This window comes from Mandrillus leucophaeus, unplaced genomic scaffold (genome assembly GCF_000951045.1).
Source record: "Mandrillus leucophaeus isolate KB7577 unplaced genomic scaffold, Mleu.le_1.0 Scaffold87, whole genome shotgun sequence".
In the NCBI taxonomy this organism is placed as follows: domain Eukaryota; kingdom Metazoa; phylum Chordata; class Mammalia; order Primates; family Cercopithecidae; genus Mandrillus; species Mandrillus leucophaeus.
Window position 1 is genome coordinate 3,850,759 of NW_012109474.1, and position 15,155 is coordinate 3,865,913.

General features: G+C 51.6%; 1 protein-coding gene across 4 annotated transcripts in view; it reads left to right on the top strand.

Annotated features, from left to right (window-relative positions):
- The window catches only part of MAPK4 (mitogen-activated protein kinase 4), a 106,126-nt gene extending 90,977 nt beyond the window's left edge, over positions 1-15,149 (top strand). For 2 of the 4 annotated variants that reach the window (XM_011969039.1, XM_011969038.1), the window contains 4 exons: positions 1,698-1,842; positions 6,296-6,457; positions 10,299-10,512; positions 13,513-15,149. In XM_011969039.1, coding sequence (XP_011824429.1) covers positions 1,698-1,842; positions 6,296-6,457; positions 10,299-10,512; positions 13,513-14,209 — 1,218 coding nt within the window. In that variant the 3' untranslated portion in view covers positions 14,210-15,149. The remainder of the gene's footprint in view (positions 1-1,697; positions 1,843-6,295; positions 6,458-10,298; positions 10,513-13,512) is intronic. The other 2 variants (XM_011969040.1, XM_011969041.1) reach the window with 2 other exon arrangements.
- The last annotated feature ends 6 nt before the right edge of the window (positions 15,150-15,155 follow it).

Here is a 15,155-nt window from a genome sequence, read left to right on the forward strand (position 1 = left end):
TAAACTCCATACCCACCTTGGAAAGTGGAACCTGGACCACCTTGTAGTCAAGTGTATAAAAGAAGAGGATCAGTGGACCCTGCAGAAGGTGCCTAAATTTGGGAGGAGGTTCAGACCATATGAGATGTTCCTTTTTCATTCATTCATTCAACAGTTCAGCAGTGTTTATTGAACACTTCTGAGAAAGCATGGGGCTGGGCAATGCACAGTAGCTGTGGTCCTTGGAGGGGTGGGGATGCAGAGAAGTAAAGAAACAGCAACAAAACAAGGAAGCTTCTGAGAGGAAGCCGGCCTGAGCATGTCAGCCGGTAGCACGATGAGTACGAGGATATCCCTCATGGAAGGTACACAGGCAAATGCGCAAAGGACAGAAGCAGAGGGCGCATCCTACAAATTCTAAGGAGTTCATTTTGGTGAGAGTATTGAGGCCAGGGCATGGGATGCTCTAGTCATTTCCAGCTGAAGGGTGTCTTCTGCTTTTCCTCTTTCCTTCTACCAGTTTGAGGCTCTACTCGGAGGAAATATGTGCCACAGAGGGGAGGAAACTGCTGTCCTCATTCAGGGCTTTCCACAGGTTTTAGACATTTAATAAATCTTTGCTGAACAAATGAAAGGATTTCAGATTAATGGGTCAAAAACTCCTGGGTCCTAGGCTTCTTAACTTTTCATCTGCTTTAACCTGAGACTGTGATGTGATGCTTCCGCATCAGTAGAAAGGAAAGTGCAGATGCTAAACTGTGAACTAAAAGACCATCCCTGGAATCTCCCATTGGATCTCCTTGGTCCTAACTGTCATGCCTTAACCCCCAATGAATCTATACATTTTTTTTCTTACTTTAGAAAGACTGTACTAGGGAATTCAAATGGACATTGCCCAGATGTCACTCTTGGCCCAGTTTTCTGAATTATGTAGAAAACAATTTCTAAATTCCCTGGGTATATTTTCCTAAATCATATATGGGTATATGTCCTCACTATATACCGTAAGAAGGGAGTCCATCTCAGACTACGAATCACTGAGCCGTGGGCAAAATCAGCTAGAACATTTATCCCCGCAAAAGACACTAGGTTGAACTCCCAGAATCTCATGGACCAACAAAAGCTGTGTCCACTTTGTTGTTCAGGGCTGATTCCACATAGCATTTTCCTGCATCCATTATGAAGGTGGCCTTATCTGTTCTCAGCCAGGAGCCTCATGCCTGGCTTTGTGGCAGCATTAATTCTAATCTTCAGTGTCAAAGCAACCAGCTTGAGTTCAAGCATATGGCTACTTCTGAGATTCATCTGCTGGATAGAGAAAATGCCAGTGTCTCATGGTTACTCTGTTGCTGGCAGGAATAAACTTGAGCAGGGCTCCTGTTTACCCATCTTCTTACTAAACGAGGGCAGAGTTACATCAAGTTGGGGTGGGAAATCATTTCTTCTAAAATATTGATAACCTGAATTCCTTTCTACAAAGGAGAACCCTCAGCTCTCATAAGATTCTCTCACCAAAGCATCTGAACCCCACAAACCAGGCCCAGTCCCTCTAACCAGACCTCTGTTCACTTATGCTCCTTCAAGATCAATGGGAAAGGAGCAAGAATGAAAGGGACCCTGAAAGAGGTCTGTTTCATGGGAGGGGAAACTGGAAGAGGCGTGGGAGGAAGGGTATCCAAAAATGACTGATCAGTGGGACCAGAAATTTTGTCTTTCAGGGTTATCTGTCAGAGGGGTTGGTAACAAAATGGTACCGCTCCCCACGACTGCTCCTCTCCCCCAATAACTACACCAAAGCCATCGACATGTGGGCCGCCGGCTGCATCCTGGCTGAGATGCTTACGGGGAGAATGCTCTTTGCTGGTGAGTTGCTAACTATGCCACCTTCCTTCTCATCTGGTGTCGTTCCATAGAAAGGGGAACTGAGGGCTAAACACTTGCAATCACAAAACATGCTCATCTTTTGCTGAAATTACTTCTGTGGCTTTTATGACACTATTTGGAGGCACCCTATTATATTGTCGGGCAAAAATACTGGAGAGGCTAATAATAGCCTTTTGAGCACAGAAGTTTTTGCAATCAAATAACTACTTTGCTATGACCTAAATGCTTGTGTTCCCCTAACATTCACATGTTGAAATCCTAACCCCCAAGGTGATACTATTAGGAGGTGGAGCCTTTGGAAGGTGATTAGGTCATGAGGATGGAGCCCTCATGAATGGGATTAGTGCCCTTGTAAAAGAGGCCCGAGGGAGTTTGTTTGCCCCTTCCACTGTGTAAGGACACACTGAGACGGCATCATCTGTGAGGAATGGGCCTCTCACCAGAAACCGAATCTGCCAGCTCCTTAATCTTGAATTTTCCAGCCTCTATAACTGTGAGAAATAAATGTTGTTTATATGCCACCTAGTCTATGGTACTTTGTTATGGCAGCCTGAATGGACTTAGACACACTTCTATTCAAACATCTTGAGACTGATGGCTGCAAACACATCCACCCTACATTTTTAGCCCCTTCCTCCTCCCTCCCTGCCACTGTTTCCTGTCCTTTGGCCACACCAAGTGACCCACTGTTTTCCTAATCTTTTTTTTGTTCACCTTGGCACAAAGACCCCCTTCTCTGCTTAGAAAACTCCTCTTGAACCTTCAAAACCCAGCTTATGTCTTGTCCTCCATGATGTCTCTCCTAACTCCCCAGGGCATGAGTCATCCTTCTTGGTGCTCCCATTGCACTTCATACTCATTCTCACTCTCTCCCTCTTTGCTTGGAGGAGCACTTGCTCTCTTCACTCTCTCTCTTCCATTCTCTCCTCACTGCAGTGTGGCTTACTCCCCCTCCATCTGCCTGAAGCTGTTCCCACCCAAACTGCCCTGTTCTTAATCCAGGGAATGCATTTCAGCCTCATCCTGTAGCAGTAGTCAGTGACGATCATCACCTCCTTCTTGAAACCCTCTGCTCCCTGGGTCTCCTCCTCCCTTGCTGGCAAGTCCCCCTCAGTTGCTTCTCACCTGCCATGAGCTCTACTTCCTCTGCACTGTGTCCCTCAACCCTTCCCAAGTTTCCACCCTCAGCCCTAAATGCTGCTGTCACTTACTCAAAGAATTTTCATCCACCCCCCGTTTCAGGATGGGAAAATGAGCTCAGAGAAGAAGTGGCTAACGGTGGCCTTTCTAAGGGAACACTGGCAGGACTTTAAGACTAAGCCATGTCTGAATAGCTAAGAAAGTCTTTATTTTGTTTTGTTTTTGTTTTGAGACAGAGTCTCGCGCTGTCTCCCAGGCTGGAGTGCAAAGGCATGATCTTGCACCTGTAATCCCAGCTACTTGGGAGGCTGAGGCAGGGGAACTGCTTGAACCAGGAAGGTGGAGGTTCCATTGAGCCGAGATCATGCCACTGCTCTCCAGCCTGGGCGGCAGAACGAGATTCCGTCTCAGAACAAAACAAACAAACAAAAAAAGAAAATGAAAAAGGTAAAATAAAAACAATGGCAGGAAAGTCAGATGAAGCTGAAGTTAGGGCTTATGTCCAAGCATTTAGGCCCTGAGTACAAATGTTTTCATTTGCCCCCTGGACTCTCAGGAGCCCCTACAGTTTTCCCTCTGGTGGATTTTGTGCTTTGGGTGGATCCTTGACCATGTGCTGGAGATACAGACTAAGTAAGACATAGTCTCTGTCCTCAAAAGTCTGATGGTTCAGTGGGGGACACAAAAGAGCAAAAACGAAAAAAACAATACACAGTGAACCCATCTGTGCCCAGGGTGAACCATCCTGCTATCTTATTGTTCCAACTGAAATTGCACAGACCTCCCAGTTCCATATTTTCCAGCCAATTCAAGGCAGGGGAGAAAGGGGGAACAGGTGGGAGGGAGGTCTCACCCTGGACTCTGACTCAAAGATTCTTCCCACTCCAGTCATAGCCCCTAAACCCTGGATGGCTCAATATCCTGGCCCTATAACCACGATCTGGGTCACAGGTGCCTGGCTGCCTCCGTTCTCCTGGCCTTGAGCCCTCAGCTCACAGGGCTCTGCTCCAGCTGCCCTTCCATCAGGCTGACAACCTTCAGGCCAGACGGAGAAGCGCTGGGCTTCTCCGTGCCACAGCAGGCAGGTGACTCACTGAGAGCCCAGACGAGGCTGTATAATCCACAGTCTACTGGCTTCTCATCTTCAGGCTCACTGTCTGTGGTCATGAGATGGTTGCAGTCGCTTTCAGGTTCTCACGCAGAACCGTCCAACGAAGAAAGGTAGGGAGGGGTCAGCCAGGGCAGCAAGACAGCTCTCCTCACATTTCTCTCTTACCAGGGAGGAACATCTTCCCCAGAAGTCCTTCCAGGAGATTCCTGTCCCTGTTTGATTGAATCACATGGCCTCCCCTTGTTGCAAGAGAGGCAGGGAAGGCAATAGCTGGTGTGACATGGAAAGGACTTTCTTTCAGTAGGAAAGGGACATCAACCATAGTATCCTCCTCCATGCTTCACACCTTCTCCCATTTTCAGTGGTGGCTTAGTAGACTCAGTGTTAAGATGCCTCCCCCAAGTGACATCTGTCACAAAGAATCACTCAGGGATGACTAGGACATAAATCTCCAAGGTGGAATTATTTCATCAGCTTCTCTCAAAGTTGCTTTTCCCCACTCCTAGAAGCAAAGGAAGTCAAGAGCTATTAAACATCTGCTACAAGCCAGGTATTTCCCCAGGAGCCTTCATCTACCAACGCACTCGACTCCTTATAATACTCATTCCAAGTATAAATAATCATCCTCATTCCACAAGGGGTGGATAGGGAGAATGTGGGGAAGCTAGGTCTGCCTCCAGGGCTGTCTGCCACCAAAGCTCCTGCTTTCTGCCCCAGGCCATGGATTGCCAGGCAGGCCCCACTGACTGCCTCTCATATGACACCATTGATCTCAGGCAGGAGCAGACAAGTGAAAGAGGCTCATTCTCTGCCCTCCCCCACCCCCATGGTTGAAGAAGCTACTCCAAGCAGAAGGTTGTGTATTACTAGTTTGTGTGTCACACAGGAGAGGGGTCAGGGGCTTGGGAGCAAGGTCCCACCACCTCTCTCTGCAGCTTGATCACATTGACCTCATGGTCCACTGGTGAGCGGTGTGGAGTACACATTTGGAGACAGGACCCAACAGGGGACTTCCAGAGCCCTGAACCGACCCAATGAGTCCACTGCAGGGAGAGGCCAAAAGGACCTCTTCAGGAGAGAGCTTGAGGCTGCAGGCACTTCCTCAGTCAGTATTCACATGTGCTTAGTGCCACACAGGGAACTGTGGGGCGACCTGGGACAGTCCTCATCCTAGGCCACCAACATCTGGAAGACTGGAATCCCATGGGAATTCATGGCAAGGGGAGGGCTCTCTGTGCAGCTGGATGGGCAGGGGCGACTTCTTGAGGAAGGAGAGGTATGGCTGAGGTTTTAACCTAGCAGAGTTAAGTGGAAAGGCAACTCAATCAAAAAAGAGAAAATGGAAGTAACAGAAGAACAGCGTGGAGGTCAGAGGAGGACAGCAAGGAGACCCATCTGTCCAATGCCAGAAATGCCATACTGTGGCCAGTGGTTGCCTGGGTGTGGGAGATGAGTTGAGTTTCTGAGACAAAGACTGAAGCTTCTCATGAATGAGAACTATGCCTCACCCATTCCCAGCATCCAGCATGATGCCTGGCCTGGAGAAGGTGCTCAATAAATAACTATTTATGGAATAAGTGAATAAATGAATGCTTGAGTCCATCCTGTCCCACCAAAGTTCCCTTGAAAACCTGGCATAGCCTGTCTTCCTTCTCCCAAGGAGCACAGAGGCCATGTGCTCAAGACACATCCCAAACCCGATTTGTTATTCCTGATTTGTTTTTCTCTTGAGAGTTTCCTAGATGGAATCTCTTAATTGGAAACCAAAAGTTATGGCTCATTCCTAGCCTTAAAATTGTTTCCTTCCCCATCCTAGTAAAGATTGTGCAGAGAGGCCTATGGGCAGTTGCTTGGAAGGCCTTGAGCCAGGCTGTTCACATTCTTCAGTGCTGACTTACATCCAGCTGGTCTGTATGAGAATAGAATGCTAGGGGCATAGATGGGGACTTGCAGACTACCAGATTTAATCCCTTCTTTCTACTTTTAACAAAGCCAAGCCCCAGAGATGTCAGCCACTTGCCCACAGTTGTGCAGCAAATGAAGACCAGAACCCCGGTCCCAACCCAGTGCTGCCCCACTGCCCTGTGTTGTTCCTCCCAGAACACTTGGCACTGCTTTCGGGCTACTGCACACCACAGCCCCTTGGGCAGCACACTTAACCATCTGGCATTCCCTCCCCAGGGGCCCATGAGCTGGAGCAGATGCAGCTCATCCTGGAGACCATCCCTGTAATCCGGGAGGAAGACAAGGACGAGCTGCTCAGGGTGATGCCTTCCTTCGTCAGCAGCACCTGGGAGGTGAAGAGGCCTCTGCGCAAACTGCTCCCTGAAGTGAACAGCGAAGGTATCTGAGCCTGGCAACCAGGACAAGTGTCCCGGGAGGATGAGCTCGGCTCCACCTTGTGGGGTAGGGGGCAGGCAGGTCTCCTTCCAAAAGGGCAAAGCATGGTCCTTGGAAATAAAAGTCAAGGCTCCCCTGCCAGTGGGCCTTTGCCCTAACTACTTCCAAGCTGTGGATGCTGGGCCTCAGGAGTCCATTGGGTAGTCATGAGTGTTCTACCCTTGTTTCTGCTTCCTTTTGCTTCTCGTCTTCCTTGCTTGCCTTCCTCCCTCTCTTTCCTTCATCCTCCCTTATGTTTTTGTCCTGGAAGGCATGGTGTGGTACAAAGAACAGGTGCTTCCTCAGCCTGAGGGCAAGACCCGGGTCCCATTCCACCAGTGATGAGCTGTGCGGCCTCAGACAAGGCCCTTCGCTCCTCAGGCTCACTCCCTGTGCTGTATATTCAAGGCCCAGCAGGCCTGGGAAGAGGCAAAAGGCTCTAGCTGGCTCTAGCTCTCAGAGGCTCAGGAGACTCAGTCTAGGTGACAGCATCCCTCAGCAACCGAAATGTCCATCTCGTGACAGGTGCAGAACAAGGGAGGCAGTCCTCAAGACCACACTGGGGGCATTCAGTTCTGCGCTCCATTTATTACAGGACAGAAATAGACCAAAGGTGATAAATCTGGTGACAAAAACTCAGGTGCGGCACAGGTGAAAGGCGGGCTCTGGATGAAGTAGGGTTGAGGGGCCCAGTGTCCTGCCCACCTGCCTCTCAGTCTCCAGACATGCTCCCGAGAACCCTTCCAGAACTCCTGCGACTCTGAGCAGCTGTTTGGAATCCACTGGGCCAGAGGAAAGTGGCAAGATTGTACAGAAGCTTCATTATCTAAGAAATGCCTTAAAAACATCTGGGGTGGGTGAGCCTAGGGAGGAGTTTCCGAGGGGCAGTGGCTTAGGAGTTAAGGTGAAGCTTGTACGGTAGCAGGTAACACTGAAATCTCCGTGGTTTAACCCACTTACGGTTTATTCATTGTTTACCTCACATCCAGGCAGAGTTGGGAATGTGGATGGGCAGGGGAGGATGAGTGGCTGTGCCCGGGACCCAGGCCATCAAGTCTGCCATCTTCAGCAGGTGGCTTTCAAGGTCACCTTGGGCATTCCCTTCCAGCCAAAGCCAAGGGAAGAGAGAGCAGAGACTCCTGCAGGAGGTTTTTCTGGGTCAAGCCTGGAAGTGGGGTACACACAGCACTTCCACCCCCATTCCATCAGCCCCAGGCACACAGCCATCTCTCACTGCAGGAGGGGCCGGGAAAGGCAGGCCAGCAGGGTGCCAGGATGAGGGTGTCACATGGGACATGACTGCTGCCTTGAAACAGGAGAAGGGAAATCATGGGACAGAGAGGACATGCTGCTTTGGGGGAACCACTGAAGGCAGAGGTAGGCCCCAGGGTACAAGTTAAAGCAGGGAGATTTAAGTTTGATAAAAGGAAGAATTTTCTGGGCCAGGTGTGGTGGCTTACACCTGTAATTCCAGCACTTTGGGAGGCTGAGGCAGGTGGATCTCTTGAGCCCAGGAGTTTCAGGCCAGCCTGGGCAACATAGGGAGACCCCGTCTCCACCAAAAATACAACAAATTAGCTGGGCATGGTGGCGCATGCCTATAGTCTCAGCTTCTTGGAAGCCTGAGGCAGGAGAATCACCTGAACCTGGAAAGTTGAGGCTGCAGTGAGTCATATTTGCGTTACTGCACTTCAACCCTTCAACCTGGGCAGCAGGAGTGAGACCCTGTCTCCAAAAAAAAAAAAAAAAAGAATTCCCTAGTGTTTGGGCTTCCCAGAAGTATCTGGGCACCTGCAGGAGGACCTCCAGCAGATTTTCATCCATGATGGAGTCTGTGGAACAGCTCTGGGGTTGGCACTTGGCTTTTTTTCTTTTGTAACAGGGTCTCGCTTGTCACACAGGCTGGACTGCAGTGGTATAATCATGGCTCACTACAACCTCAGCCTCGAGGGCTCAAGTGATCCTCTCACCTCAGTCTCCTGAGTAGCTGGGACCACAGGCGTGTGCCACTTTGGCTGGCTAACAAATAATTTTTTTTTGTAGAGACAACCCACTACTGGCCCACCTTGCCAACTACTACTTGTCTTGCTAGAAACAAGTCCAGGGTGATCTCAGACTCCTAGGCTCAAGCAATCCTCCTTCCTTGGCCTCCTAAAGTCCTGGGATTACAGATGTGAGCCACTGCCCCAGTGGTGGTACTCATCTCTTTTAAAGATGATACTGCCTGTGCCTCAATCTTTAGAGCTTTAATTCTCTCATTTCCTTGTCAAAAGGTCAAGTCATAGGTGGGGCCAAAAAAAAAGGGCCAGAGGCCCAAAGAGACAAAGACCTGCCCAGACTTGAAGCTGGGCCCCGCACTAGACTGCCCGATTCTTCCAGTCCTAGGAATTTGTGAGGCAGATCCTCTTTTAAGTTTGCAACTTCAGACCCAGAAACACACTGAGCATCAGACTATTGAGGGTGATCAGAGTTATTGCTGCTTAACTAATTTGGGGATCTAGAGTTACACTGCAGCACTGCGTCCTCCTGGGAGGCCAGTGACCTTCTGAATCCATTGATTTCCTGAATCACTGATGAATTTTCTTGCAAAGAGATCCAGGGCTGGTGTGAGGGGCAGGTTAGTGGTGCAGGCTGAGGCCCACCAGGGAGCCCCTCGGAGGATGGACAGCCTGGGCCTTGAGCTCAGCTCCATTTCTCCCTCTCCATGTGGGCTGCAACATGAGGAGCCAAATCATGATTTAAGCAGACCTCCAGAGATGCCAATGCTGAGAAGGAATCCAAACTTCTAGGCTAGACCTTGCCCTGAGATAACCCGGGGCAGAGTTCCAAGAGCAGAGCTCCCAGGGTACCCAGCCCTGCTCAAGGGAAGGGGCCACGAGTGCCTGTGTGCAGAGCTGCTATCTGCTGAATCTTGGTATACATTCATGCTGGTTAGCAGCCTCTCATACAAGGCTTCTGAATGTCCCTTCCCTTCCCCAGGTTCCCACTGCCCAGAACTCCCCCTTGATCCAGCCATGAAAGGACTACTGCTTGGCAGAGCAGGGGAATTCAGCCTGGTTGTTCAGTATCTGTAATATCTATCCATCCATCAAGGCTGTCTGCCTTTGTTGAACTTTCAGGGGCAGCATATGGTAGGAAGAGCTCTGGATTCGGACCCAGGAGCTCTGGGCTGTGGAGACCCTGTCCCACCCCTTGACCGCTGCATTCACCTTTCTCAGTAAGGCTTTTTACTGCTGCACCTGGCACTCCTGTCTCAGGGCTTCCTCAGGAGCAGGCTCCTCCATCCCATGCCAGCAGCCCCTTAAAAGCCATGACAAAGGGAAGTTGGTGTATAAATATCCCAGCTTCCCTGCCCCACAAGGGGAACCACCTCTGAGTGTGGCCCACATCATCTCTGGAGGATCCCAGGTGCCCACAGGAGTAACCTGTCATGAGTGTGCCTTCTTCTGGTTCCCCCTCACTCCCCCACCTGTGCTTGCTGGGATCCCCCACCACATAAACTACCTACAACCCCAAGCCTTGTCTCTGGTTCTGTCTCTGGAGAAACCCAGGCTGAGGCTGGACCTTGAGCAAGTCACTTGATTCTCTGAGTCTGTTTAATTCATTTGCAAAATCTAGAAGGCAGCATCTGCTTTATCTTTGTCACTGGATTGTGACAAGGGTCTTGAGAAAGAAAATGGCTAAAAACCTTTTAACAAATGCAGAAGCACAGACACCAGCACAGAATGTCACCATGCTGAGGAACCTCCTTCTGAGCTCGACAAGGGCAACAAATGACTTTCATGTCCGGCTTTGCTCCCCGCAGCCATCGACTTTCTGGAGAAGATCCTGACCTTTAACCCCATGGATCGCCTAACAGCTGAGATGGGGCTGCAGCACCCCTACATGAGCCCATACTCGTGCCCTGAGGATGAGCCCACCTCGCAACACCCCTTCCGCATTGAGGATGAGATCGATGACATCGTGCTGATGGCCGCTAACCAGAGCCAGCTGTCCAACTGGGACACGTGCAGTTCCAGGTGCTCACAGCCCTGGGTTCCAGAGCCCACATTTCCCTGTCCTCCCATTTCTATTTTGCCTCATCCTCCATGACCTTTCCCTCTGTCTCCCAAGTTGCATAGCTCATTGGGCGACTTCTCCAGCTTAGCTTCCTGCCTTTCTCTTGTCCCCAGACACTGCTGGTAAATGACCAGTGTGAGCTGCATGTGTGGGTCAGGGGCTTTCCTTTGTGCAACATCCCCAGCTTCCCTCACCACCCTGAGTCTACTGAACAGGGGGTTCAATACAGTGCTCCCCAAGGATTTAGTGAGCACCATGGTAGGAGCTCACTTCTAGCAGCCTGGGAACTTGCCCTTGAAAACTAAACTGCAACAATGCAAGGCAAAAAAACAAAGCAGAGATTACCATTGCAAAACGCTTTCTCATGTTTCACGTCGGTAACTCTTGAAAGTGCCATTAAAGACCAGGTGTGGTGGCTCACACCTGTAATCCCAGCATTTTAGGAGGCCAAGGCAGGAGGATCGCTTAAGGCCAGGAGTTCCAGACCAGTCTGGGAAAGAAAGTCAGACCCCATCTCTACAATTTTTTAAATTAGCCAGGCATGGGGGCACACGGCTGTAGTCCCAGACGCTGGGAAGGCTGAGGCTGGGGAATCCCTTGAGCCCAGAAGTTTGAGGTTGCAAAGTGAGACACTGTCAAAAAAAATGCCACTGACGGGGGCTGCATTATTATTGCTCACTGACACACAAGGAAACTACAGCTCCTAGGTTAAGAGACTGGCATCGTGTCACGCCCCTGATGAGCCTCTCTGCAATCTGCAGCCATGTCAGATGCTGCTAAGCAGTTATAGGACCATTTCCTGCTAAACTGGGCTTGGCTACAGAATCCTCAACAAGTGTCCCTGGAAGCCACTACCAATGAATCAGCGCTGGGTAGAAGATGTATTTTTAAACAATTTCTGCCTAGGCACGTAATGATCTCTTAGATCTTTTCCTGTTCTGACGTTCTTAGATCAGGCAACTAAACATTTGGGTGTCACCATCTGCTAATTCTGGGAGGGAGTGCTGGTAGCTGCTCAGTTTAGAAACAGCAGTCGAGGGCTCAAGCAGCTAGGACTTTGAGGGGGCCTAACTGGGAGTCCCACTGCCGTGGGAATGTGACAGCTAGTTACATAAGTGACAGATGAGCAATTTCTCCTTTCGAGTCATTTGACAGATGACGGGTTTCAGATTAAGGAGGCACCGAGGGAGGGCCAGGGCGACGCTGCTATTTTTGGACAGGTTTGCTGGCTTGTTGTTGTCAATTGTTGTTTTCAAGCACTGCCAACAAAGAGAGATTAATGAAGACTCTGTCTTCTGCCACCCCCGGGGCAGGCCTGCCCTTGACTGTGGTTCCTGGGGCCCTTTCCCCTTCCTCCGGAGAGCCTTGGGACAAAGAGCATTGGCTCAGTGAGAGTCATCCTATACCTTCTGCAACTGTGGCGTAGGGTTTTGCCAGAAAAAACTGTCACAGGATTTGTTGCTGCCTGTTCACACTGACCACCCCTAAACCTGGTGCACCTGTGCTCCCGACCTTTCCCATCACACCTGCCTGAGGGAAGAGGATGACAAAGGATCTTGCTGCTGTGGGCAGGCTACTTACCCTCTTGGAATGCTCTTTTCCCAGCTGTAAAGTGGGGGTGATAACACAAAGTCCACAGGGTTACTATGAAGACTACAGATAATGTATGTTTGGCACTTGGAATAGAGCAGCCAAGGGTCAGGGTCTTCACACTCTTACTCCTGGAAATCTCTGCCCAAGGCCACTCAATCGAGGCGGCAGGGTTCAGCTCGAGGAGCGATTCCTGCCCTAGCAGCGTCACTGGCAGGTGGGCAGTGCTGAGGCCTTCCTATGCCTCTCCATTCACACTCTGTGGGCTGCAGCTGCCAGGTCTGCCCCACACAGCCGAACCTCCCTCTCCTTGGTCTATCTGTTGGGCCTGCTCAGGGAGTAGCTGGCTGCAGGCTGATGTTCTCTGTGCTCCCTGCCTGCCCCACAACCCCAGGGTTCTACGTAGAGCACCTGCACAAGGAAGGGGGGGCTCTGCCGTAGCTGGTGGCCCGCCTGTCTGCCCATCTGCCCTTCATTTGCTCTTGGCTAGCTGACTTCACTCTCCATGGCTGCAGGGCAGTCGAACAGGGCAGAATGCCAAAGATCTTCAGCTTCTCCGGAGGGTGTCTGTCACCTTTCTGTAGGTCCCACCTACCCTGCATCAGTGCAAGGTGCTATGGAGCCCCCAACCAGATCCACCAGGGCAGGGGTTCTCAGCCCTGGCTGTACCTTAGAATCACCCCGGGGGGGTCTTCAAAACATGCTGATGCAGGGTCCTACCCTAGACCTACTCAATCAGAATTGGCGCAGGGAAGCAGTGAGGCGGGCATGCTATTTTATTTTTAATTCCCCTATGTGACTCTAATCTGATCCAGGGTTGAGACGCACTCACTGGAGCCTTGCTCCTCAAAATGTGGGTCCAAGGCCCAGCAGCATCAGAGCAGCTGGGAGCTTGTTAGAATCTCAGGCCCCATCTCAGATTTACAGAATCAAAATCTGCATTTTAGCAAGACCCGCAGGTGATTCGTGCATCCATCAGCATTTGAGAAGCATTACACAGGTGGATCCGCTGGAAAGTTCCATGAGGACAGGGACATTTGTTTTGTTCACTGCTGTATTCAGTAATATCTAGAACAGTGAGTGCTTGGCGCACAGTAGGTGCGCGGGAAATATCTGCAGGGTTTTGAATGCGTACAAAAGAACACAAGAGTTAAGCCGAACAACCTATGCCCCCAGCTGAGCCCTCAAGGCTCGCCATTACCTGTCCCATCACCCTCCCACCTTGAGGGATGGGGGTCGGAGGCAGGGGGGATCGGGAAGGAATGGAAGGCAGGTGTGTGAGTGGCAAACAGGGATTAGAGGGTTTGGCTCCCTCCCGGAAGCCACCCGGCTCGGGCGTCCAATCACCGCCTCCGTGTGTACCCTTGCAGGTACCCTGTGAGCCTGTCGTCGGACCTGGAGTGGCGGCCAGACCGGTGCCAGGACGCCAGCGAGGTGCAGCGCGACCCGCGCGCGGGTTCGGCGCCGCTGGCAGAGGACGTGCAGGTGGACCCGCGCAAGGAATCGCACAGCAGCTCCGAGCGCTTCCTAGAGCAGTCACACTCGTCCATGGAGCGCGCCTTCGAGGCAGACTACGGGCGCTCCTGCGACTACAAGGTGGGGTCGCCGTCCTACCTGGACAAGCTGCTGTGGCGCGACAACAAGCCGCACCACTACTCGGAGCCCAAGCTCATCCTGGACCTATCGCACTGGAAACAGGCGGCCGGCGCGCCCCCCACGGCCACGGGGTCGATGGACACCCGGGCGCGCGAGGACGAGCCGGCCAGCCTCTTCCTGGAGATCGCGCAGTGGGTCAAGAGCACACAGGGCGGCCCCGAGCACGCCAGCCCGCCCGCCGACGACCCCGAGCACCGCCTGTCTGCCTCGCCCCCCGGCCGCCCGGCCCCGGTGGACGGTGGCGCCAGCCCCCAGTTCGACCTGGACGTGTTCATCTCCCGCGCCCTGAAGCTCTGCACCAAGCCGGAGGACCTACCGGACAATAAACTGGGAGACCTCAATGGTGCGTGTATCCCCGAGCACCCTGGCGACCTCGTGCAGACCGAGGCCTTCTCCAAAGAAAGGTGGTGAGGGCGGAGGGGCCGTTCCAGTCCCCGCAGAGCAGGAGGCCCCCAGAGAAAGCTGGGGCTGGCAGCCCTTCCTGCCCCTCTCTGCTGCCTTGGGGTTAGCAGGACGCCTGAAGGATCCGAGGAGCGAGAGGAATGTCCATTTCTTAAACTGCCTTAATAACTAGCCTTTAACCTATAGGAGCGGGTTTGAACAGGACCCTGGCTTGGGGGTTGATCACTTTCCCAGCAAAGGGGAGACCACGTGTGGTGCACAGGGAAGAAATAGCCTTAGACAGCAGTCTGCGGGCCCCACCTGGGTGACAGGATGCAGAGAAATCTTGCAGAGGTAGCTCCGAAACCACCTGGCCCAACTAGCCTCAACTGACAGCTGAGGAAAGGCAATTAGACCTAGAGACCAAGAGATACTTCTTAAGATCACAGGCTTAGTGTGAGGACCAGCTTTAAATCCCAGTCTCCTGGCCCCCAGGCCAGGGTCTGTCCATTATAGAATGTCTTCCTCTGTTGGGGTCGTTCTGGCTTTTTGCTTAGAAACTTGATCTGAGATGTTTCTTCCCTGTCCATTACCATTCGATGTTCTTTTATTCAGAGCAACGTTTCTCGTATTCTGAAACTGGAAACTGAACCAGTTTGTTTCTCCTAGTCACCAAGCATACTTTCCTGGCTCCCCAAGTACTTAAATGTTTTCATCTGTCGCACCCCTGTATTTGCCTCACCCCTGCACGGTCTGAAATCTTCCTTTCAGGTCAGAACAGTCTGGGGTCTGTGGGTAAAATCAGCCCTTCTCCCAGGCCTGTGCACACCCCCTCAGCACTCCCTATGCACTTTCCTGACACACGCAAAGACAGCCCTCGTTCCCCTGTGGGCGTCCTACCCCAGTGAGGTTGAAGGCAGCAATTCCAAGAATCCCTCCAACCTCCCTGCCAGCACTCCCCCTTCACCCCACACCC